A 25,496-nucleotide genomic window follows, 5' to 3' on the forward strand; every position below is an offset into this window, starting at 1 on the left:
TGCAATCTGTATATTTTATTCATTTACCCATTCATTTGTACATGGGAAGTTCAAAACAGTATGGTTAATCAATCAACGCAATTCTTAGAATATTTTTGCTTTACAGTTGATTATTCATTACATTTATTACATACAGGAATGCATAATAAAAAGAACTTGGCTTTTCTGAGGACACCTGTCCTGAGAACTATTCTTGGCTTGTATGTTCCAAGTCAACAAGAATGCTCTGAAAATTGCAGGGTCCATTTATAAGCCATTTTTGTAGTTGCAAACACTACAATTACCAATTGTTTCAAGAAACCAGAGCTTGAAGCCAAGCCAGACACCTTCGAGGTCCCTGAAAACACACATTAGAGGAGTAAACCAAGGAAGAGCGTACAGGAGCCACCTCCTCACTGCACAGTGCTCGGGTGTTTGGATAAAAGCCACAGAGAGGATTATTTGGATGATGTTCAATTTTGGAAATGTTCCAATCTCAAAGAGCAAGTCTGTATTTTTTTATTACAGAGGTGATCTCAACAAATGATACTGATAGATTTATACCGTTAAACAGCAAATTGCACCTGTTAATGTTACAACGTGTCACACTTCTGAGTCCTGGTTCCTCACAGAGGTATGCCAATTTATTGTGTCAGTGACAGTGGGTACAATAGGCAAGCCTGCACGACTCTGTCAATACTGCAAAGGTGCAAATCATGTTATCATGGGTGACTTTGAACTTGCTGCATGAAGCTCCGTTGAACAGATTTAATGGGAGAAGGTTGTGGGAGAGAGGTATATTAGAAGGGTTGCCTATAGCTGCACTTGGAGTAGCAGTGATTCTCTTCCAAATTTTCCTTTTAATGGCTTGTAGATTTTCATAAATACAGCATTAATAGACTTTGCTCAGCCCTTCCAAACGACGTCATTTCTGCTGCCAGCTGGACAACTAATATATAGCTGTGCCTCACAATAGGTACAAGTGGAGTGACTTATTCTTCATCCACAGAGTTTAAAAGATGAAGTTTCCGCAAACATCAGTGATGCAGAATAAAGCCTTTACATAGGTCTGCTCGCACTCAACACAGAGAGAGTTGTCATGCCAGAGGTGGGGAAAGCCATGTAGAAGTCCTCCACAATGGGAAGGAGTTTGTTCTTGGCTGACATTATATACTCATCAAAACTGCAGCCGCATTACCCTGCAGACAAATGGGTATTTCCATTCTACGCACTTGCTATTACAGGGAGATTATTACTGTAAGAGTGTATTACAAAAGAAAAGAAAATGTTCTAGGGATTTTTTTTTTTTTAATTTTCATACCTTTTATCTCTGGAGCTTATATTTGTATTTGCCTCAGTGAGGCATGGGTTGTAGCGTGTGTGAATGTTTGTCCCTTAGAGCTTGTGATAAACTCACTTTTCTATTAAAAAGTTTAAATACTTGTTATAAATAATTTCTCCATATTTGTATGCTTTGATCTAATCTACTGCATAGTTTTAGCTAAAATGGTTGTGGTTCTAAAGATTGCAAGTATTAGGAGGAAGAAATAAGTTGTAGAAATTATCTTCAGCTTGCAGCTTGCTTTATAAACGTTTAAAATGCCCTTTCTTTCATAACTCCATCTAAAGAGCTTCTGACCCATTCCTTTTCATGTACAGTCACCAATCCAATAATAATAATAATAATAATAATTTTTAGATGGGATCAATAAGGCCATTGCTTTACACTTAAGAATTCTAATAGAACCTTAATATTAATAAGCAAACACCTTCAGAAGCAGTGTTACTGCTTAGGCACTCAGAGAACTTAGTTTGTACTCCTGATAAACACTTGAGCTCCCTGTGCTTCATTATTACTGCAGATTTAAAGCCCAAGGATGTGTTTGAAATAATGTGCAGAAAATCCATTGGTAAAGAAACAGTTCTGTTCTTCATCATTTACATGCTGTCTCAAAGGCATATTACAGTATAATCCAAGCCACAAATCTCCCGGGCCCTCATTCACAGAAAGTGAAAGCATCATTTGGGTACCTGGGCATTTGTGCTACCAATGAGTTTAATGTTTTTGTGCAAGAATCAGGTTTGTGGTGAGCAGCTCTCCAGAGGTTTGGTATCCAAACTCTCCAGGCTGCCTTGGAAAACCTGCAAACTCAATGCTATTAGTAGATGAAGCTCAGGATTAAAAGTAAGCTTGAAGTTGCCAGATTTTGCAGCTTTCTATATGAGGGTAGCGTTACTCTAGCTGGTTATCCCAGAACAAAAATAACATTTCTTTTTCAGAGTCCTTAATTAGTAATTTTTTTTTTTTAATTAGCTGTGGGCAGAATGGGAATCTTGGAAAGAGATCAGCTTCTGTAATTAAAAGGACTTCCTGAGTGCCACTACTTTGGAAAGAGTTTAATCTTAGTTATGGTGGTGCCCATGCAGCATGCTGAACAGGAAGACTGGACAATGGGAACAGAATTACCGCCACCAACATGCCTTCCACAGAGCAGACAAACAACACCAGCTTCACCTTCTAGAGTCAGTACCTATTTTCATAAAGTTTTCCATGTTTTCCTTAGACAATAATCAGGATAGGGCATGAGCAAATTACCTAGCTCCCTGCACTCTTTGAAAACATCCCTTTTGCAGTTCAGACTTCAATTTGCTATCACCCCATCAAAACAAGCTGTCCAAATACTCAAAATAATCACACAGCAGATGAAGCAGCTTGCTGAAAGTGGGTTACCTTTCCTCCCCAGTCTAGTAGTGCATGATTATGAGGAGACAATAATAAAGGTATGCGAATACTGTGAAAACAAGTTATCACAAAATAGTTCCATAACGCAAACAGAAACAGCAAAACAACCGCAGGGCTATTTCCTGCCCAGCTACAGCTCCTTGTGTTGCTTCACTTAGGCAAAGGAGTGGGAGAAACTATCTGGCTGTTATCCTCACTCACAGTAGGACTGCATTGGTGCATAGGGCCCGTATCAACTTCTACCACTTCCCCTTTTTCTTTTAATTGGCAGGGATTGCTGGAAGATCTGGAGTGCTCAAAGAACAGTTACGGGCCTCAGAACCCACCTTGCAGGATTTGCCTCTGTGGCCAGCTAGACTGATATCAAAGCCACTGCAGACCTGCTCTGCCTCTGTACTGTGTACCTAAGATCCCGCATCAGGCACAGCTCAGCGGGAGCTGAAAACAAGGTTACAGATGCATAAATTTTGGGCATTTTATATATTTTGATAATGCACTTCTCCTGTACTAACAGTGCAGTGATACATACTGCCCATAAATCTTCATCTGAAGGCAGATGAGGAACAGGAATGAGAGCAACAACAAAAACATCCCAACCCTGCTGCCTTCATGGGAGAGGGAGGAAATAGGAAATTGTCAACTGAAACCTGAGAATTGTAAGAATTTCCTAGTAAAGGATGGTCTCTCCCCATGATTTTGTTTTACTGTAGTAATCTGTTGGCTGTCAGGGCCATCTGACCCCAGTGCCTTGCCTCTCTTGAAGTCTGCTGTACTCACCAGGAGGCTGAGATGGGGAGGCATCACCCTGCGGTTGCACCTGGCATGTTGCTCCCAACCTATCCCCAGTCTACAGTAGGAATTTGGGGTTGAATTTAACCAGAATTATACCTGATACTTTATTCAGCTTTGAAATGTCTAATGCATTGAAATAAAACTGTTTTACTATCATTTTGTGTGTGTTAGGCACTGCCACTTCTTCCTTTTTACAAATCCTCACATTTATCACCAAATAGCTTAAAAAGCAACAAAGGGTTATAACTGACTTGACCATAGATGTCACGAGGCCTCACCATTGTGCCTTCTCCTCCTGTTAGCTCCAGCTATTGCCAGATCACTGTCAACCCAGTCATACACAATAATGCCCCATTACAGTTGGAATGGTTTGTTAAACTTTATAGCACTTAGAGATGCTCCTGAGGCACCAAAAATGTCTCGATTCAGAATTGAACAGATAATACCTGCCAAATTTGCAGGTTTGAAGCCACTTCCAATAAGAATTAAAAAGGCCCTCTTCACAGCTGAAATAGGGCTATCAATACTTGACTTGTCTGCCCATGTGAAATAGCGGGTTCTTTTCTCTGACGTTGCAATTTAGTTTAAAATAGCTTTGATGATGACAGGGTACACGCGAGTGATAAAACCATAAAGATGACAGTCTAATCTTACAAAGATGACCGATCACTGATAAGAGATTAAGTCACACAACATTTGAAAAACCAGATTATCTGTCTGCTAGGATAATGTCTGTGTACACCTCCTGCCGAGCCATGCTGAGATGCCAACGACATACAAAGATGCTATTTCTTAAAAACCAGAAATGCTTCACAGAATTTCTCAAACCATTGGGTTAAAAGAAAGAAAGCATGTAAGAAAAAAAGCTCTGATTTTATATTGAGCTTTTTTTGTCAAAGATTCATTTTTCAGGCTAGTAAAGTATTTAAATGTACAGCATATAAATAATTTAGAGACACTATAAAAAGGTCTAAATTAGCCAATTCTGCCCTATAATTAGCACTCCCAGCTATGCTGGCAATGGGTGGGTGATTATTAAACACCTTTTATTATCGGTTTTATGTACTACAATAAAAAAATGAAAATTATACTTACAAGAATTATTAGACAGGCTGGTCCTATAAAACTCCATATAAAGTTATTCTTTGTGCTGAGCCAACATCTGAAAAGTAAAGAGGAGAAAATGCCTTGAAATGTGCTGTTGTGACTATTGCATCCTTATGTATGTTGATTTGGACACAGAAACAGCGACTTACACTTCTGTGGTGCCATAGTACTTGTATCCCAGTGCGGCAGAGATTCCAACGACCACGGCTGGACTGACGTAGCCAAAGACATAGAAATTCTTATGCAAGAAACCCTTGTTGTAGATGACTCCCACAACTATAAGGTAGAGGTGAATACCTTCAATGCACATCCATGCAAAAGCAGCTAGAAGGAAATAATGGAGTAATCCGGCAGTAATTGAACAGAAGAGCTAGAAATTCAATCAGAGAAAGCAAGAGTCATAATTCTATTAATACGTCTCTGTTAATATAACAGCATATGCACAGCAACCTAGTGACTCTACAGTGGTGGTCCAGCAGCCCAGATGTAATGCTGATTGACAAGAACTTGGCCTACACCCACGAGTACACTTGTTCATTAGTGTTTTCTGTAGCAACTGGTAAAATAAAGAGACTACATTCAACCTTTAAGGTTGTTGCACGGCTTCCCGGAAGAACTGCATAAACAAATTGACAAGCTTGATGCCATAGTTGCAGCTGAGTGGTCTGTATGCTATCCTGATCTAGAGAAAGTTCATCTTTATGATTTTGATAACAACGTAATTAGGCATCACAAGGAATTATTTCCGAAATAACTTTTGTTACTACAAAGTGTTTGTAAAATGATATTTCTCAATCAATCAATACTAGAGTGCTACCTCAGCGATAGCAGCTCATATTTTTTCAAGTAATTTTAAATCCTATTCCGCTACTTATAGTAGGGGTATTTTGATAATTTATGCATAATTTAGTTTCCTAAAACTAATCATCTGAGATGCAAAAATCAACAGCCCATCTTGTATGAAAAGTAACAGGGACAGGTCAAGACCTCACATGCAGAAGGGAAAAGGGTCCTCCAGCAAATAGTGCAATATCTTAAATGCCAGCTTGGGACTGCAGGTCTGGCCTGGCTTTTAGGGAAAATTGTCACCCAGAGAGCCACCAATGTGGCTTTGTACAGCATCCAAATGGATGTGAAAAGTGAAAATGCTAAACACATTGAGACCACAGTCTCGGTTAAGGTGACAAAGTTTAAATGAAACCCATGGAGCAAAGTCAATATACGCCAGCTCAGATGAAGGCCCTACTTCTTTAAATGACCGCTTTATATTTCCTGTTACGAGACTGGGAAGTCAGTGTCACTAGAATATTCATACTGATACTAGGAAATATTGGAAGTAGATGGAAGATTGTATCTTATACTGTGTATTTACTTTACAACACAAAATCAAGATACAAGTGAAAACTACTCACCTTATTATTGTTCATATTAATTCCAATCAGAAAAATAAGTTCCGCCAGGAAAAGGCTGCAGCAGAGGTTTTTGTGAATTGTCGTTCTAGTGCTTTGAATTTCACTGAAGAACCAGAATGTAAAAATGCACATGGAGAGGCAAATCAACGAAATAATTATTCCTAGCTGAGTGATTCTTGTAAGAATGTTATAATTTGTAACACCCTGGGGGAAAATTATAATATAATATTTAAAAGAATAGCTTTGTACCTTCTCAAGAAAGACCTTGTTCTATACTAGAGTTCTTTTCTTCTCTTCTACAAAATATTAATCAAAACTGTTTATAGAGTTTCACTGCAAATGTACACTTCGGATAATCTAAAAAGTATTGTTTTTTTGTGAGAGAGATATAATTCTAGGGGAAATTAGTAATGAACTGTATACATTCCTGCTCTTGCATTTTCTGATATTTCTTAACAAAACTTTTTATTAACATCAGTATCTCCTAATATGAGTTTAAAAATCAGATCATTTTAGTGAATGACAAATACACTGACAGTAGGACATCTATTAATACGACATGAACATTTTCTAATATAAAAGGACTTATCACAGCAGTGAGTTAGATAAGCAAAATTGAATAACCATCTTACTGAATTTGCAACATGATCAAAACAAGACTCTGAAATAACAATCACTTCAAACAAATGTTGTTCCAGATACGTAACATGAACATTCTCCAAAGAAACACAGGCTATTTTAATATTGGATGTGAATATTTTCTGTATAGGGATACAGTTACATTTGCTGCTTGGTATTTGCACAAAGAATCTCTGAAATAGATGACTGTGCATCAGGATAAGGATAGAATTCAGCTGACCATAAAATATATCTAAGTATTCTTTTTTCTAAATAGAGGACCAGAGATTATTTTCCTCCTAGCCTTCCTTTTCAAAATAACTATATAAGTACCTGCAAAGGTTTTAAATTTGAACTGAAGACTTAGGATGCTATTTAGCAACCAGGAAACAGCTTCTATCAGCACGAAATTCACAGTGTGAGAGAACTGTCTCAATACAGTAAATTCATGCTAATATTCTGCTTGCTGTCAGTTCTGATACCTCATAAAGCTGCCTCCTGAGGCAGGACCTGAGATCCTGCAGATCCCTGCGTAGACCCTGGAAATCTATGGGGCCTCTTAATATAAGAAGGACATAAATTGAGTGGTCGTTCTCATGATTTTGTGCTGGTCATGAGTGTCCATGTTTAACAGTCATAAACAGTTCAAATTGATTATGCTGTTGCAAACTCTCAGGAGAGAATTTAAAGCAGATTTTTAGATGCCAAGGTTAGACAAATGGGTGGCAAAGTTTTGTGAGAGAGAAATTCAGGGCCATATGGTCACTGACCACCAATGAATGCCAGTTAAATCCCACAGCAGTCTTAAAGTGGGATTTAAAATTAAAAGCAATGCAGCAAAAATAAGCACAACAGACTGTGTATTTGGAACAAGATACTTTGCTGCATCACTGGTCTGTAATACTGCAGAAAGGACATAAGGAAATTCAAACACATATGGGAGGAATTTTGTTTGCTCTGTGCACAATAAATTGTGTGTTTGCTGAACGAAAACAAGAGACAACCTAAAGGGGGAAAAGTACATAAGTTGCACTGAAATAAAAACATAAGGAATGAAGACAGGAGAAAGTATCAGGTAAAACACTAAATTAAAATAGCACTTACAACAGAGCCACCTGAGGACATCAAAACAGCAAAATGAGTCAGATGATTACATTTGCATGAGATATGAGTGGAGTTGGAATGTGTCAGCTCACAGCCTTCTGTAGCCCAGTTCCCATTCATTGTGTCGGCTGAGTAGTTCCAAAATGCACATTTAATATCTTTATCTGCAGTCTGGAACAGAAACAAGATGTTTTACTGATGGCAAAAGGCAGGATATTTCCCATCAAGAGACTTTTCTTACGTCAGCCAGCCCAATTCATTAAAAATTGCTTGTTACCTTTGGAAGGTTGGGAAACAAAAAGCACATTCTGCAAGGCCTATTCCAAGCAATTAAAACATGGCTGTGGATGGAAGCATTTTATCTACACAGCTAACACCCCACCAAACGTGTAGGCTAACCAGATTACTGAACCCTTCTGGCACTTGCAAAGGTGTTGGAATTTTTACCTACTGAAAACATTGCTATATATATCCCCGCACCTGCTGAATATGGACTAAACCCCAAGGTTACAGCCACATTGCTTGTCCTGCTCATAGTCCCTTCCAAATGAGCAGTTCAACAACTGAGACTTACTCTGTGCATTTTACAAAGTAATCTGGGATAAAGCCAGGGTCATATCACACCTGCTATATCAGGTGCGTCGACAGCGATGAATAAGACCATTAGTATTATTTATTACAGTTAGTGCTTACTAACACTAGTCAAATATAAGGTCCCCACTGTACTAGGGGCTGTATAAATATATGCAAATGTATATAAAGGTGATCCTAGCTCAAATATTATAAGGCAAGTAACAAATTTAAAAGCTGCATAACCAAGGTTAACACCCTGTCCCACTGACCACCTCCCTACAGAGTCACTTTCTTATGTTTCTGATAATTCTTTGTGCCATGTAAGGTGATTCTTCACATACGAGTGAAGTCAGCAAAATCTCTATATACTGGATATAAACCCCTCAGTTTTAAATAAACGTGTTCAGATTTCAGAAATAACAAAGTTGCAACACTATAGGTTCTGCTATTACCTCCTAGCTCCAAGTTACGTTAACTTTGAAGCATTTCTTTTAGTATGCAGCACTTTTTTTAGTATGCATGCTTAACCGTCTGATAAACTTTCAGAAAAAACCCCACCTAAATACAGGATAGTCAAGATCCTGTAATATTCTCTGGTTCAGGCATCTACATTTTATTCATACTACAACCCAGCAAAGATGGCATTGTTGCCCTTGCTTTAGTTCCATAGCAATTTTCAGCTGTATCATACTGAGGATTGCTTATTGCACTTATTGCACTTAGGATGTCACATTTGAGATTAATCTTATTAGAGAAATAAATGACAAACTCACATCAGCAAGCAACAGAATTATGTCTCAAGATATCATACGCTGCAGGTATGGTTACATCACATAAAATGATTAGCTATTGTTTTGTTTTATTTGAAGTTGATAACAAAACCCAAACCCTTACCTTGGCATACTTTAAAGTAAATGTTATTTTCTCGAGCTCATAAAGTGTAGGTGGATTTGAGCTAATTGCAACAGCAATAACTGATGAGCTTACTGTCTGTCTCTGCTCTGAAGTATCTTTTGAGGAGCGGTTTTTAGGTGATGAAAGCAAAGAACCAATATTGCTATACCGCAGAAAGACAACTGCAACGGTGCCTATCAATCAAACAGACCATGTTTAGTAGTTTGTGGGTTTTTTATAGAAGAACAAAATTGAAGACATTAAGGAAACAATAAACAATAGACATTATTACTGCTATTGCATAAAATATGCAAAACAGATGGAATCTTTGTGGAATACTTATAAAAATGTTTTAGAGACAATGAAATATAGCTTTATTTAAAACAATGTAACTGCCATTAGAAATAAAAATGTGTGTTCGCATTGGAAATTCTAATTAGATATATGCATATATATTTTTTCTAGAGTAATATATGTTTGCTGCTGTTCTGCAATTGGCTACACATGTGGTGTCGGGTCTCATAAACTAAAATGGCTCAGACCTGAGGTAAATACTGGGCCTCTCTGAAGTACCTTGCTTGCTTTGACTTCCATTACAGTGGAGCCAGGATGGAAGACACACAGGGAAAAAGAAAGCGAAAGGTATTTTAGGATGCAGTGCTGATCTGAAAAAATGTCATGATTTTTCTCCCTGGTACCAAGATAAACCACATTTTTAGGTACTGATAGGTGGTGAGATTCAGATTAGCTGGAAGATTAAGATTTAAAAAAATCTTTTCTATGTTTATTAAGTTAGGTGGCTTAATTCCAGAGCTGTTTAAACACGTTTATTTATTTATAGTGATGACAGTAGTTGTAAGCCATTTCTGTAGCACTCTCAGGTCCAAGCCAAGATCTAGGCCCTGCTGGTTTTGGTACTGAAGAATACATGTTCTTGCCCCAGTGAGCTACTCTCTAAATAGAAAAGATGCACCAATTTTTGTAGGAGGAGTAACACAGAGAGTTGAAGGGGCCAGTCCAAGGTCACACAGCAGATCTATGGCTGAGAAAAGGATAAAGCTCAGGTCTCTGGTACCAATATCCAGTGTTAAAACTCACTGGATACTCACTGTGCCACTGGAAATGTTAGAAATATCAGTCTTGAGACAACAAAGGGGTAGGAGAGATGGTGATAAAAACACCCTGATTTCTCTGTAGTTAGCAGGGCTGAAGCTCGGTCTTGGTGAGCTGCACATTTGGTTATTTACTAGTGGGTACAAGTCTATCCAAGGTGTTTATTAACCCACCTACTCTCTAACCTTTGTTTCTTACCATTAGGATGAGATTCCTCTCTCTTCTTTGGAGAGATCTTTATGAAATCTCCCCCTGTGTATACATGAGGGTGAATGTGCTTCATGTGGTGTGAATCAAAAGCAAAAACCTTGAGTGCTGCAAAAGAAGAAAAATACTGTACAAATCACAACTTCATTACAGTCTACCATAATTTACAGTTGGGTTAATAAATGTGCTATTGGATTGCATAATTACCATGAAGTTTAAGAATATATCATTGTGCCAAATATTTCAAGAAAAATGCTATTAATATAACATGTTTGCCTAAACCTCTATGTTTTGTTATTTTCATGCATACATTTTGCTCTCATACTTTTTACTTGTTCCATGAAAAATATAGTCTTTTATTTACCTTGCATTAAATTAGGCACTGGAAAGAATAATGCAGGTTACTTTAGAAAGAGCTATTGCTTTATTAAAAATGCATTTCTGAAAGGGACCACAAATCACAATTATAAAAAGCAAAGCATGAAATTCTCTACTGAATAGTAACATTTGATAAAAGCCAATTTTTGAAAAGTATATATTTTATAGCTATCTATCCATGCTACCAAATGCACATTGCACCATGAAATAATGATGTGTCTTGTCAAAAAGCAAACAAACAAGCATCACCCCTCAGGACAAAAACTACATTAGAGGACATTGAGCTCTTTACTTGGTTCATTATAGTGCTGAGTTTCAATCACCCAGGATGGGAACAAAAAAAAGTCAATCAGGCCTTTTTTTTAAAAAACAAAACAAAACAACAACAAACAAATCTAAAACTTGACTGATGGAGAAATATCACTAAGCTAGACCATCTGCATTGCTTATAGCACAGCACACAAAAATAATATGAGCTATTCAATAGACCAGCTGTCAGAAAATGTTTGTCAGGACGTAAGAAATAGTTTTCTGTGGCTGGAGTTTTGAAAAGCTTGTAGTTCAAGAGCTTGCACCGTAAAAAGCAATGGAGAGAGATGGGTGATGTTGTAGGTCTTGTCTCAAAGTAGATGTGTGGGGCACATATGAACCCTGTGGAAAATGTATTCATGCTGAAAAACAGTAACAAAAAATTCTAGTGTTTGGGGCCAATTTGGAAAAGAGCTCATACAGTTTCCCATTTCAGAACAAAAGCAAGCCAGGAAAGCATCGAGCTTTCAACATGGAAATTCCTCCCCATCCTCTTTATCAACTTTTTTTGTCACCTTGGTCTGACTGATGTCCACACTGCCACTGGAGGCTGCACCTGAATCCTCTCTTCTTGATCTTCATGGCCTCAGCTCTGCAGCCACGAGAGCCTCTGCTTTCAGCCAGGATGGCAGCGGAACAGGGGCTTTACAGCCAGCTCCAGGCACCGCTCTGGATCTGCTGCAGACCCAGAGGTGCTCTGCACTAACACAAATCTGCTTCTAGAGAGTTTGTGTCATGGAACGAACCCCTCCTATTTTTTCATCACTCTTGCTACTTTAGTTTCAGAAAGGTGAGGGAAGAACAGGTGGTTTGACCTGCCTCGGGACCAAAGGAGGAATCTTTCTCATCAAGTCATCTCATAAAACAGCAAACCAGTAAGAGGCACTGAAGGACTGTACAAAATCTAAAATAAGAAATCAGGTCACATACAGGTTGGGTACATTCAGAAAAACAAAAATGAAAGAGTGGCCATTGCCAAAGGAATCAGCAGTGCTTTATTAGGATTTTCAAAAGCGATTGGTATTAGCCTTACTCTGCTCCCATTGAAGGAATAGCAAAACTGTTATTACCATAGGAAAATCAGCAGGAGTTGGTGTGAAGACACCAGCACACAAGGGAGAAGTAGGAGAGCAAAATGGTGCAATTGAGACTAACCAATTCTCATCCTCTGAAATTCCTCTTAAAATGAGAAATTTCTCTGAAAATAAAGCCACGCAAGATTTGACTCACTAGGTACAATCCTTATTCCAAGTTCATTTACAATACCTTCACTGAACCAAAAGGAGTAAAAGATCTGTATGGAGCAAATCCGAATTTCATTCCACTGGTGTTTTTTATGCATATAAGATGCAGAGGATAATTTTGTGCATGTAAGATGAATCCAGATTCACTGTGACAGGGTGACTATAACGAGAGATTGAAAGAGAATCTGAAAAGACAACTTCCCACAGCCTCTCAAGTCTTTTCTGGGCTCTGGGCTCAAATGTTCAATCTTTGAAAATTATGATACCTACACTGAAAGTCAGGTGTTAGTTATGAAACTCATACAAATTAACACCTGTGTGTTTCACATAACACCATTTCTAATCTTCATAATTGTGCTGAAAAACTCCTCAGTGTAATCCACATCTAAAGTATACCTTAGATTAATTTTCTTTATTTTACCTATGTCACTTGCATTAGCATCTAGCTGTGTTGTCTTTTTGAAGTTCTGTGACATGAGAAGTGTTGCTTGTTCTGCAGTATGCAGCAGCTTAGTGAGGCTCCGTCTTTGGTTATCTACAGGAAGAGCTTCCCAGACTGTAATTTTGTCTTTTTGTAAAAAATTGTTCACAGTGTTAACCAAAACCTGTAAATAAAATAATATTTTTTAAGTGGAAAGTCATACGCTATTTGTAAAATAAGAAAAAAACCCCACAACTTTAAGGGTTGATCCACTCACATTAATGGTTGTATTACGAAGTGCTTCATTGTCAGAAACAGAGTAATGCATGGTATTCAGTGATGAATAAGATAGTGCTTCAACATATGAAATCACATCTACAGGTAAAAGTGGTCCCAAGGTATTTTTATTAATTTCTTGCAGCATCTCCAGGGGTGTTTTTAAATGACTAATCTGAAAAATACAAGAACTCGCATCTTAATGAAACAAGTAAAGTCACATTTCTTCAAGTGAAAGTAAACCCAATGCAAATGACTGATTTCTGTGAATTAAGACACTGGCTTTTAAGATGCTTGTGCATAAAAAGAGGCGCTATTTAAATCAACAGGTTGACCTATAAAGTAATGGTGTTACACATGTCTGGTATAACCCTAACAAGCAACTATGATTAAAAAAAAAGTCATATGCTATCATTACACTTTTTTTTTTTTACTACTCCAGCTCAGTTTTATTTATCCTAATGCTCCAAAATGAACTAGTAAATGTTCTGCAAAAATAATTACATGTCAGTGATATGGTTACTCCGTTGACTCTTCTGTTAAATTTTAGCTGAAGAGGTGGGAGCAGATGGGCAGTATTTGTACATTTTGTGGTTGGTTTTTTTTCAAGTGCAGATTATAAAGCATGTAGTTTAGTGAAACTGTATTGCCTATTTCACCTTCACTGCTTCAGTTTATGAACTGCTAAATGCACTTACATAAAACAATTAGTTTAAAAAGTAATAGGCTAGAGAGGGTAAGATGAAGATTAAGATTGCAAGTTTCAGTCTCATGGCTGAATAAGAAAAGAATTCTTACTTCACGATACTGAAAGCTAATGAGATTTTATCCATCAAACCCCCCCCAACACCTGATATTGTAAGATCCATATGTAGTCTCTGCTGCTGAACAGCTTTTATGGGGCTTGCTTCGTCTTTGACTGCAGCTGAATAGAACTAAAACACAGGCTAAAAACTAGGCTAAAATCTGACACACTGTTATTTACATAAAATTGAAGTATTTAGACTTATTACTTTGATTTAAGTTTGGTTTGACTACGTATTTAAAAAAAAAATCTCACTCTAAGATTCTGCTGTGGCATTTACCATGTCTTTGCACGTAAATGTGGTAAGCATGTATTATATTTAATATAATGCATTCCATTGCAGGTTAACATAGAAAGCATGTTAATATAATGTATATCTTACGCTAGGTTAATAAAAGCCTTTAAATTAATATCTTTCTGAATCTTGTAATTTCAGCAAACTGCTTAATATAAAATGCAAACATATACAATTGGTTTTAATTTATTTATGTTTATGTTTCATTTGTCCTTTTAAATTAGAAAATACTATAGCTGTAGACTAATGAATAGTGAATCCATTAATGTTTTTTAAATTTGCTTCAAGAATCTCTGCTTCTGGTGAAAAAAAAATCTTGAGTCCAGAGTCTTTGAGCCTATAAATTCTGCACCACTTTACATACTATGCTTTGAGAAGCAAATATACTAGCATACCAGGATGTTATTGCTCCATTTTCTATTTTGTCACTTGTTGACATTACTTTTGTAAGCTATCTTGCTGCCTTTCACTTTGAACAAGCAAATAATTGCACATCAGTAAATGCAGCAGTGTGTAACTTTGGAAATTACAGAAACAGTTGAGTGATTACCACACTTCTGAATTTTTCATGCACCATGACTCACTTTGCTGGAAACAGAACACACAGATTCCCAGCAAGTTATTATCATGATTTGAACATACAACCCAGTTCAAATAATTTGAAATTATTAAAAAGACTTCTGTAAACATGCTTAAGTTCAATTGTATGCTTCAAGCATTTGTTAAAAGCTCCTTAAGAACTATTATAATTGAAATAACAGTTTCAAACAGAAACAATTAAAGGATTTGGAAATTAATCTATAAACCAATGCTACTTACTCCAGCTAAAGTTCTATTAATATGTTCAGTTATACAGTCTTTGTATAACTCACACTTGGCCTTCGGATTTTCTGTAGAAATTAAAAAGAAACTAATTATATATTGCAGTTCAATCAATGTTCAATATATACTCATTGTAAGAGCTCTTGTCTAAGTAATTCCCCAAACCACCAGCGTTCTGAGTTTATGCACAGCAGTCCATTCTCAAACTTCAACTACTAAGACTTTATCTTGGCCAAAGTTACAGCACTAGATTGGACTCTGAGCTTTCATTTTACTCAGGTAGAGAGTTTGGCCCCTTTCCTTGGGACTTCCACAGGTGAAGTTAAGAGACAGCTCAAATTTACAGAGGAGTACAGATCTGACAACTATGAGGAGGCAACCGTTATTTCAAATGGATTTCATGACACTGTTTAGCAAAAATACATTTACGAAATTATTCTATTCTCAGGAAATGTAGATGCCACTGCCTTGCCTCTTTTTCATGTCTCGCTGATTAATCTGACTGAAGATAATGAGGCACTGGTGGGTTTCTCAGAAGATGTAGCTCTATAATAACACATAAACCTTTATAATATCATGTACCTTGGCAGGAAGTGCCATCATTTGGCTTAAACTGCAATTTTCCTGTGGATGGTTGATAACCTTCCTTACAGGAGCAGTTAAACCCTCCATCCACGTTTTCACATTTTGCATGATCTCCACAGGCAACAGTTCCTTCATTGCTGCACTCATCTACATCTGCAAATATCGTGAGAAATTGAATTTTTTATTAAGTATTTACAGACTAACACCTTGCTGCTTTGTTGATAATAGCCCCGCACACTGCAAGCAGTTTCACAATAAAATTTCATGGAATAAAAAAAAGCAAAAACTAAAAAGGCAAACTTAATGGCAAAACACCTGCCAATTATAATACTTAGGGATTAGAAGGATAAATCATAATTATCATATTTTTATACCACCACTTTTATTACTATATAATACTGCATTGTTCATGTTTTAAAACCATGAGTGTAAATATTAATTCTATCGTAACAAAATGCTCGGCTTGATGCAAATCATCTGAAATCCATTTTCCAGAGATTAGACTACACAGATTTTCTCAGCCTTATGATTCAGTTACAAAAGAGAAAGAAAACTGCAGCCTTTGCTTTTAAGTCATTGCTTTAAAAAGATGCTACAAAAGATCACTCTATCCATCTCATTAATCTAGGATTTAAGCTCTGTGCCCTTTAAAGTGCTTGGCATGCCTTCTTTTTAATCCACATTTAAATTACATTTGCCTAAAATGGCTTTTGTGCTTCTAAATAATTTGCCATTAGGTAGACAGGTTCAGTAACTGGGTGGGGCACAGTCCAAGAGTAAAACTGATGAATTCCGGTAAGGGAATCCATGAATTGATCAATTTAGGAGGGCTGGATACTAACTCTCTGGCTGGAGTAAGGATTATTTTGCATTATTTGGTTGGCTGAGGATAAAGATCAAATAACTCAACAGAGAAAATAAACTGGGAACAATACCAACTAATTCTGAAGAATGAAGTAATGGACTGTGAAATGCTGTGCTGGAAAGGAGAAAAGAGTGAACAGCTTTGGGACAGGTATATCTAACAAAAAGGGCTGAAAAATGAAGAAGTGACACATGAGCAGATTTAAAGGAACAACCTGAGAGAAGAAGAGGCCGAGAACTGAACTGAAGGACAGTAAAGGTACAGAGGAGAATGGATGACCTGGAGAGGAAGACAACCTAAGTCAAGAACTAGCATGACACTGAATTTGGGAAAGAAATTGGTGAAAAAGGAGAACTGATTAACCAATCAATCTAGGAGAACAGCTACCTGAGTTGATAGGAGGCCTCTGTGCAGCCAGATGGGTGTTGAGAGCAGACAGATAGAAAGCAGATACAGGGGGCTGGAAATGCACTATTAGCATATAGGAACTATTTTTGCACTCTTATTTTGATACAAGATTGTTGGTGGTTTTCAAAAAGGAGCAGAGCAAAAATGAGCAATAAAGTATGTGAAATAAGGTTGCTAGAGAAACGGAAATTGTGGAAGAATAGAAAAATGTACTGCGTCTCTGTGGATATATCTAGGGAATGCAGAAGGATGTCTGAAGGATACCTGGGGGCCATCTGCCTATTTGGACAGCATTTTTGGTAAATCCGTAGAACATTCTTTACTAATGCCAAGAAAGCCTCCTTTACTAATGGCAAGAAAGCCTTTTTATTTTTTTGATATGGAGCAACTGTAAGACACATTGAAACTTTTAATGGAGCATCACAACAGTTTCTGCATCCACACAATTTTTGCTGTTTTGTGCTTAATTCCCAGCTCCCTTTCTTCTGCTCGTCATCCTAGAGGTCTTCCTGGGGTTCAAGGAAATGGCTGAGGTCCCACCTCACTTTCACATCCCTATTTTCCTCACTGAGCAGTGGCTCTGATTTGCACCTGAAATGCTGCGTTTTAAGCCTGAGGTTCAGAAGGTCCCATTGAAAAAACATTCAGACTCCTGCACAGCACAGGCAGGAAGGAGAGGTGGGGCTGGAGGCGCATTTGCCCTCCCCAGCACAACCACCTCTGCTCTTCAGGGAGAGCTGCCACGGAGGCTGTGTGTTTGAATGGGTTGGTGCAAGCCCTGAAGTCTAAAGTATAAGATTAAATTATAATTATCTGCATTAGGGCAATAGTTTGTTTCCGTATTTAATGCCCAAAACTGCAAATATTTCTCTTTCATGAGCTGAGTTTTGCATTATCCGTATTTGTATGGTTTCTGTGCCCTCAGTATTCACAGTCATGGAGCTAACCATGTTATACATCAATGAATCTGGCAAAAGTGAAGAAAAGGGGGGTAAAAAGCGCGATACAGTGCTACACACAGGCTACCTCATAATTAAATGCTGTCATTTAAAGACATAAGGCTAAAGTTCTTACTCTTGGCATTTAAATAACCTCTCACATCACTAAATTATAAAGCTCTTTTTGAAACAAGTGGGTGCCTGTCAGTGCTCTGTTGTGTGACTCTGTGTCAGACAGACAAACTTTGAATGAATTGCAGTGGCAATGGTGAAAACCATGACAATACCAGTTTGTATAACAAGAACACGCATCAGCCTTATACCAAAGATTTCTTTGGCCTTGTCAGCTACACGGAGAAGGACACATACATCTTAACAAGATATTCAGCATGTAATGCAGTGCTAAAACACCAGCAAATGACAACAAGCTTTGCTAAAACTTACAATGACTTATAAATAAACACATATTTGAATACTTTCCAGACTACCATTGCTAAGTATCAGGTTTCCATGTGATTTACTGATGCAAATATTTCAAAATTGTTATGATATTTTGCTTTTCATGAATCTTTAGTTTGATAAATCATTTATTTGTCATTATTGGGCAGTCACACAAATTACCCTTCCTTTTGTAATTATGTCAGATATTAAGTGTAACAGATTTTAATGAGAAGTCAGGATTATCCAAAACAACAGCAGAAGCTCAAGCACCAAGGCACATCTCTGGTAACAGGATGGCTATTTAAAGTCTGATAGAGACACTCTGTCGAGTATATGCAAATAGACTTTCTGCAGTTGAGTTGTCCATATGGAATGAGTCCATATCACGCCTATCTAATTTACTGTTTCCTGAAGAAAAAAAAATCTCCTGGATGACAAAATTAAAAGGCAATATGCCGGATCTTGCAAGGTACTAATCAGCTTCGTATCCCTTTTAAATCAATGAGATTGTCAGGGGCAGCCAACAATTTGTGACAGTTGCAAGAATGCTGCTTTTAAGTTCCTGCTTTGAAATACTGTGTGCAGTAGCTGTAGGTTTTTGTTTCTTTATATTTTGTAGTTATGCCTTTTTAACTGAATATGCAATTGTTGGACCACACACGGACAACAGCTTGTCAGTGCTTTCAGCAATCCAATTTTACTGGAGCTTTGGGGCAAGGATCTCAAACCGTCCTCCTTGATCTACTATGGGAGCAGGACTGGGCTGACAAGGCTTGCATGAGCAGTCTTCACAGACAACGTTCCCGAGCAAAGGTTGAAGAACAGCAGCTTTTTAAACAGAAGAGCATTTGCCATAGCTCTGCAAAAAGCCCTGGCCTTTTAGTAAATATTCAAAACAAATCCTGGAGCTGAACTTTGAAGCTTTTATAATAGCTCCGATCAGAAAAATAATATCACCAACACCACTTAGGCTAGTGTGAAAATAGATTTATAACCTTTTATTTTATTTCTGTGCTTTGTCACTCCTCATTTACTGCAGCAGGCAAGGAAATTCCAATTAAATTAAAAGTACTGAGAACAGTTATTATGTTCAGTCTTGCCAATTACTGGATTGTACCTACGTCGCTTTGATTCTTCACCAGTCAGTCAAGACAGCTTGATGTCTACATTATACCTTCTGCTTATAAGTAGCTTGCAAGTGATTGAAAAGTCCAATTGCAAAGGACTAGATGTTCCCTCCCCATGTCTCCATACTGTGGAAGGCAGCAGCACACACAAAATAGAAATGAAAAAGCCTATGAATGGCACAGGTAAAAGAAAAGTTAGCAATGTGGCATAATGCCATATCCCATCCACTGTACAACTCCCCTGTCACAGAAAATGATGTGATGGAGAATGGGTGCCTTCCCAGTGCTCTCAGAAATACCTGAAGAAAACTAATAGCATGTTGCTGGAAAAGGCAGAGTGGCACAGATGTCACTTTCATTTTACAGATGGCCATTTTCATGTTTTCACTCTGTTGACCGGGGTGAAAAATGTAGGTTTATATTTCACCTTTTTATCTGCAGCCAAACATTCAATAAAATGTGAAGTCTAAGGAAAAAGCATGGCTTTTACACGGTAAATAGATTTTAATAGCTCACATTGAGGACAGCAGAAAAATATCACCTTCAGAAATATCACATCTCTGCATTCCTTTCTTTCTTCTCCATTTCCTTTCTCCTCTTTTTCTCTCTCTCCCTTCCTACCCTCCAGTTCCTCCTCTATCTGCTTGCTTCATTGTCATCTCTTCACCAATTCTGCCTGATAACGTGGATGAAATACTGCTGACCCTCATCTCAAAACTCTACATTCTGGTTGGATTAAGGGTCGGCTGACATTTCCCAAAGCCATTGTCCCAAGTTTTCTTTTGATCCACTACCTTGCGAGTTATAATCACTTTGTATTTGGAAGTTTAGTATAGCATCCGAAGAGGGGAGGAACACACATGCGTATGCACATGGACTTTGAAATGGACTCTCACACATGTACCACACTTGCACTGGGAAATCCAGATAAGTTTGATGGCATAAACAAATAGGTTGCATAACGGCATACTCTCCAAAATTCAACCACTGTATTTTTAAAGTTACTGCCATATACATTATACACATGCATTAAAAAGAAGACTGAAGACTTTGCAGAATCTGAAAATATTTTGGGGCCCTACAAACTTGAGTAGGATGGATACTTGGTAGCTCTGTCCTCCGATTTGTACTGGATAACTTGCATTGTATTTACAATGACAACTTTGGTGTTTGCTTCAGCTGTGTATAGTACACCCTGAATACACTACTGTCAGCTGCTTGTGTGCAAGTCATATCTACTACCTGTAGCAGCAGATCCATGGGGTACAAAATATCCTATTATGGTTTCCCTGACAGATAAAGCAGAAAATTAATTGTGGATCAAAAGGTTGTCTTTAGGACTCACTGCTTGGTAAAGTAATTGGTACACTTGTTTAATGAGAAAAAATGCCCACAGGTAATTCTTTATTTCAGTGTGAGTTTTGGAAGCTCTCAGCTCCTCCCATATGGATTTGCAAAAAGGAGAGGAAAAGTGGTAAACTAACCTCCAATAGAGGACAAAAAAAGATCAGTCTGCCCAGTAAAGAAAAGAGAGCAAAAAAAAAAAGAAATTAGCAAGCTAATAGTAAAAAGCTAAAATGACACAAGGACAGTCAGAGAAATAACTTTGAAGACAAAACTTCTGAAGCTGAGGAAATGTCATAACATAAAAATCAAAACCTGGACCAGAAACTGCAAGAATATTTACAGCTCAATGTGCTAACAGTCTCAGTCCCAGCTAATTTAAGAACGATACATAGCGGCTGGATAAAGCAGAGCTCTTTTAGATGGATGTGAGCAATGGGCAAGAAATGTTGATTAGATCACTTTCTGGATTAATATGCAGCCATTCTGCTGATATTAAGAGCAGTAAGAAGAGAGGTTGTCAGCACTCACAAGCTCACAGGAGACATATCTAGAATGAGACACAGTCAGCATAAAGGTGTAAAGGGCAATAGATTTATTTCTCATTTTCGCATTCCCTGAGGACTGTTGGAACATACAGAGAAAATTACCAGGAGTTTGAAAAAAGAGAAATAGTTACAGTTCTTCCATTCAAAGGAAATCCTAAAGGATTGCATAGTTGTTCAGAAATAACATTTTTCCAGAAAACTTTTCCTCCCCTGTAATCTTGAACATGTTCCATCCAACCTCTACAGATACAGAGGCTGATGGATGGCACAGGAGGTAGGATAACTACTGATCTTGCTCATTGCTTTTGATCAGACTTGAAAAATTACCAAAAATATCCCAACCAAAGCCCCCAAACAGAAGATATTTGGAGCATAGTAGGTCAAACGTATAGGGAATTTTGTTGGTCCCGAGCAACCTGAATGCAGAATACTTTGTCACTGTGCTTTGTTTTAAGAATATCTGATCTGTCACTTGCTCACAGATCAGTGAAACAGGGGCATAACTGGGTGGGTTGGGGATTTCTGTGTTAACTATATATTCATCATCTAAAACTGTGACGTGGATTAAAAATACTGTGAGCAGAGTTAAGATTGAAGTGTTACTGAAAGCAATGGCAGCTGCTGTGTTATCAGTGAGGAGTGTGGGCCTGAACTGGAATATTAAGTCTGCACCAGTCCAAATTGTGGCAATTTTATATCCAGACACCAAACTTCACAAATCTGAAAGCACTTTGCTAGATTTCTATAATTAACAGCAGCAATAAGAGAAGAGTGACAATGTAAAGCTAGCTGGCAGACATTAATAACTTACCCACGCAGGAGGTTCCATCATTAGGTACAAAAGTTTGTTGACCATTGCTGGATTTGAAACCAGGCGCACACATGCAGAAATAACTTCCCACCGTGTTTGTGCAATTGGCATGCTCTCCACAAGGCTGAGTGGCATTTTCACATTCATTATCATCTGTCAAGACATAAATTATGGAGAAATATATTTGCATTTGCAGATTGAAGAAAACAGTAAAGTAAAAGCTTAATTTGGCCTTCTGTATTTTATTTATGTAAGTTTTGAATGCTGAGCTGGCACTCTTGGTGTTTGTCTATATAGTTTTCCCATTGCCAAGGATGTAATCAGGTGTTCAGCAGCACTCTTCTGCCCTCATCCTGCGTGAGTCAACAAATGAGAAAACCAGTGGGATACTGAAGTGAATGGTTTAATTGGCTATTCACTCAGAATAAAGGATTGAGACAAGTATGTGTTCTGCCATGGTTGTATTTGATAACATTTTTTGCTACCCAAAAATCTACAGGTAGAGAGTCACCCCGAGGATGCATCTGGGAATTTAGAATCATAGAAAACAGAGCTCAACAGGATATCAAGAAATCATCCAGTTCATTCCCTAACACCAAAGCAGGATCAATATAGCTAAACTGACAGGGTTTTTTATGGCCTGTTTTTGAAGATCTTCTGTGGTATTTCTCAGCAGTCCCAGACAACAAACTTACAAAGTTTGTCCTACTGACTGACCTGAGTCTTCAAGTTTATTGTTTTTTCTTAGTTATCCCAAAGATCTTAACACACAGATGAGCAAGACTCATGACTTGATCTTTACCTCTTAGCAATTGCTGTACAAGTCATCAGTTTTGTATCTGCAAAATTACATGATCTATTTTACAGGGCTAATCCCATGCCCCTAATGATACATGAAAAATGAACTATATACACAAGTTTTAAGACTACTTCCTCTCTGCAGAGCCTCTGCATGTGCTATCATTGTGAGCACAGGGATCCAGCTAGCTTGATCAAAGGTCAAATTAAATCATAAACTCATGCTTTGAACTGTATAGTTGATCTTCTGCAATGACTCAATAAAACTGTTTCCTCTCCAGAATCTTCCAAGGTCCCTGTTGTCTATTAAATAATTTTTAGACCAAACTTGAGAAAAAATTCAAAAGCTTCTTAATCCAGACACTCTACTTAGGAAACTGAGACTAACAGTCACAATACTGGTAATTCCCTCTTTCCAAATAGCCCATTTCTCCCAAAGCACCCCAAAACTCTGAAACAAATCAACAAAACTCTCCTAAAGATGATGACACTGAGTGGAGTTCTCTATTTTCTACATCATGAGAAAGGAAAAGAGTTAAAGGCTTCCTGAAGTCTACTGGGATTTTGTTCCTGTTCTCAAGCAAAAGGTACTCATAACATGATGAATGACAGGAAAGAATTCTAAGAGGGAGAGAAATAACAATTTATTGCAGAAGAGGAACGATTAAGGAGTGTGACAGGGAGAAGAAATATGATTTCAGAAAAGACGCCCAGGAATGAGTTTCAGAAAGGTGCTTCTGCTTCCTGATGGTCAGTGTTCTCATAAGGTGTTTACAGAGGTAGGTTACAGATAAGTAAAATGTCACGTAAGCTAGGGAAGTGGCAAGAATAAAGTACACCAAGAGCTGTAAAGTGTTGCAGGAATACATTTCTGCAATATAACTTAGTCACGATCCCTAGAATAACATTGGAAAAGGACATTTTTCAGATTTGAAGTCTGACGTGATTTTGAACGTTACTCGATTGACTCAGAGATGCTAATATCAATTCAGAACTGCAGCTTTCCTCAGGGGAATTTGGGTCAAAAGTATCAAATGGATTATGCTCATTATAACTAAAATTGAATGTAATTTAATGAAGAATCCAAGTATAAAAGCACTTTGCCAAGACATGTCAACAATATTTATTCTACAGCTTCGGTATTTGTGAGCATACAGCAGAGAAGGTGTATGATTTGGATCTTACTTAAAGAATGCCAAAGTAAAACCAAATTAGTCTAAGTGAAATTATGATAGGGAGGAAAAGGAGGAAAAGAATGTGGTGTTAATTCAAGTTCAAAAGCTAAGCATGAGAATATGAAAAATCCAGTTTGGCACACGGCATTGCAGAGACCAGGCCCCAGAACACTTTACAAATCTTGGTAGCGAGGTCCACTTGTTCAAGTATCATTTGTGTGTGTCTGTGTATTTGGCTCTTCTGCAATCCCAGTTTGCTCCCAGACCCTGGCATTTCATGACAAAAAGAAGTGGACTACCCTATTTTAGCTGCCAAGTAAACTTGGGCTTGGGAAAGTATTATAGATCCTAGAAAACAATATATGTTGACTTTGGAAAGCTCATGGGATAGTAGTCATGGAAGATGAGAAGTAGAACACTGATCACTGCAGGACTTCATTCAAAGTAGAGCAATATCAGAGTGGATGAGAGAAAAGCTACAGGCTACATACAAGAACTTTTCTTTTGGATTTGTTTTCTAGGAGTTCAGCTGTAGTCCTCAAAATCCAGCACTAGTACCTTTTTCAGGTCATCCAAAAAGTTTATAAGCAATATTAAAATGACTCATGCAGTGGTCATCAATAAATTCTTTACAGTTACGCCTAATGAACTCTACTGGATTATTGGTGTTTTTCCTCAGTATTTAGGATGTCTGTAAGGGGTTTAATGGTGACTATATTGCCTTAGAAGGCTTGCCTATTGAGTGAACCTTTTTGATGATTGAGAAACCTTTGGAACATTGCAGAAGAATAGCAGTATCTTACACTGCAAACACAAGAATGGATAGTTTAAAGAGTTAAATTCATAAGGAAATTTCCATTTGCTATTCTCATGGTCTAATGTAATATTGAGCAGACCATGCTAGGGGATAATTTACTGGACCACATCCTGCTTCCATTGAAATTAATGGCATAAAAGTCGCTGACGTAAGTAGGCCCAGGGTGGTGCTCGCTATGGAAAACTACTGGGTTAATGAGAAAGACAAGTGAGGAAGAAGTTTTCAAGAAAAAAGGAGTTTCATATACAGTTTGACTAGATGTGTTTAAATAATCTGCCTAATTTCACATAAAGTATTTTACAAGATCAACAATGATGGCAAAAATATCTTCTAGTTGTCCGTATAAACATTTTGAATTTTTTCTTCAGACGGCAGTTCAACATGAAGCCCAGGGGCTTAAAATAATTTTCCAAATTTTACATGATTTATAGTATTATTGGATTTGTGATTTAAACGATGCAAGGAAAAAAACAACAGGATTTATAGATGGAAAAATGTTTGGGGTTTTTTTAAGAAAATTTTCTGTCTATACTGAGAGGATACTTTA

At 37.6% G+C, this 25,496-nt stretch overlaps 1 protein-coding gene across 1 annotated transcript in view; it reads right to left on the reverse strand.

The window, feature by feature from the left end:
* ADGRL4 (adhesion G protein-coupled receptor L4) overlaps window positions 1-25,496 on the reverse strand; it is a 75,003-nt gene that overhangs the window by 12,962 nt on the left and 36,545 nt on the right. Inside the window, exons 4-14 of the mRNA XM_072867811.1 lie at window positions 22,160-22,312; window positions 15,675-15,830; window positions 15,090-15,160; window positions 13,172-13,345; window positions 12,895-13,078; window positions 10,534-10,650; window positions 9,223-9,416; window positions 7,756-7,926; window positions 6,034-6,237; window positions 4,771-4,991; window positions 4,610-4,676 (exon numbers count right to left, since the gene is read on the reverse strand). Of these exons, the coding sequence (XP_072723912.1) occupies window positions 4,610-4,676; window positions 4,771-4,991; window positions 6,034-6,237; window positions 7,756-7,926; window positions 9,223-9,416; window positions 10,534-10,650; window positions 12,895-13,078; window positions 13,172-13,345; window positions 15,090-15,160; window positions 15,675-15,830; window positions 22,160-22,312 (1,712 nt within the window). The remainder of the gene's footprint in view (window positions 1-4,609; window positions 4,677-4,770; window positions 4,992-6,033; window positions 6,238-7,755; window positions 7,927-9,222; window positions 9,417-10,533; window positions 10,651-12,894; window positions 13,079-13,171; window positions 13,346-15,089; window positions 15,161-15,674; window positions 15,831-22,159; window positions 22,313-25,496) is intronic.

Source organism: Ciconia boyciana, chromosome 7 (genome assembly GCF_034638445.1).
Source record: "Ciconia boyciana chromosome 7, ASM3463844v1, whole genome shotgun sequence".
In the NCBI taxonomy this organism is placed as follows: domain Eukaryota; kingdom Metazoa; phylum Chordata; class Aves; order Ciconiiformes; family Ciconiidae; genus Ciconia; species Ciconia boyciana.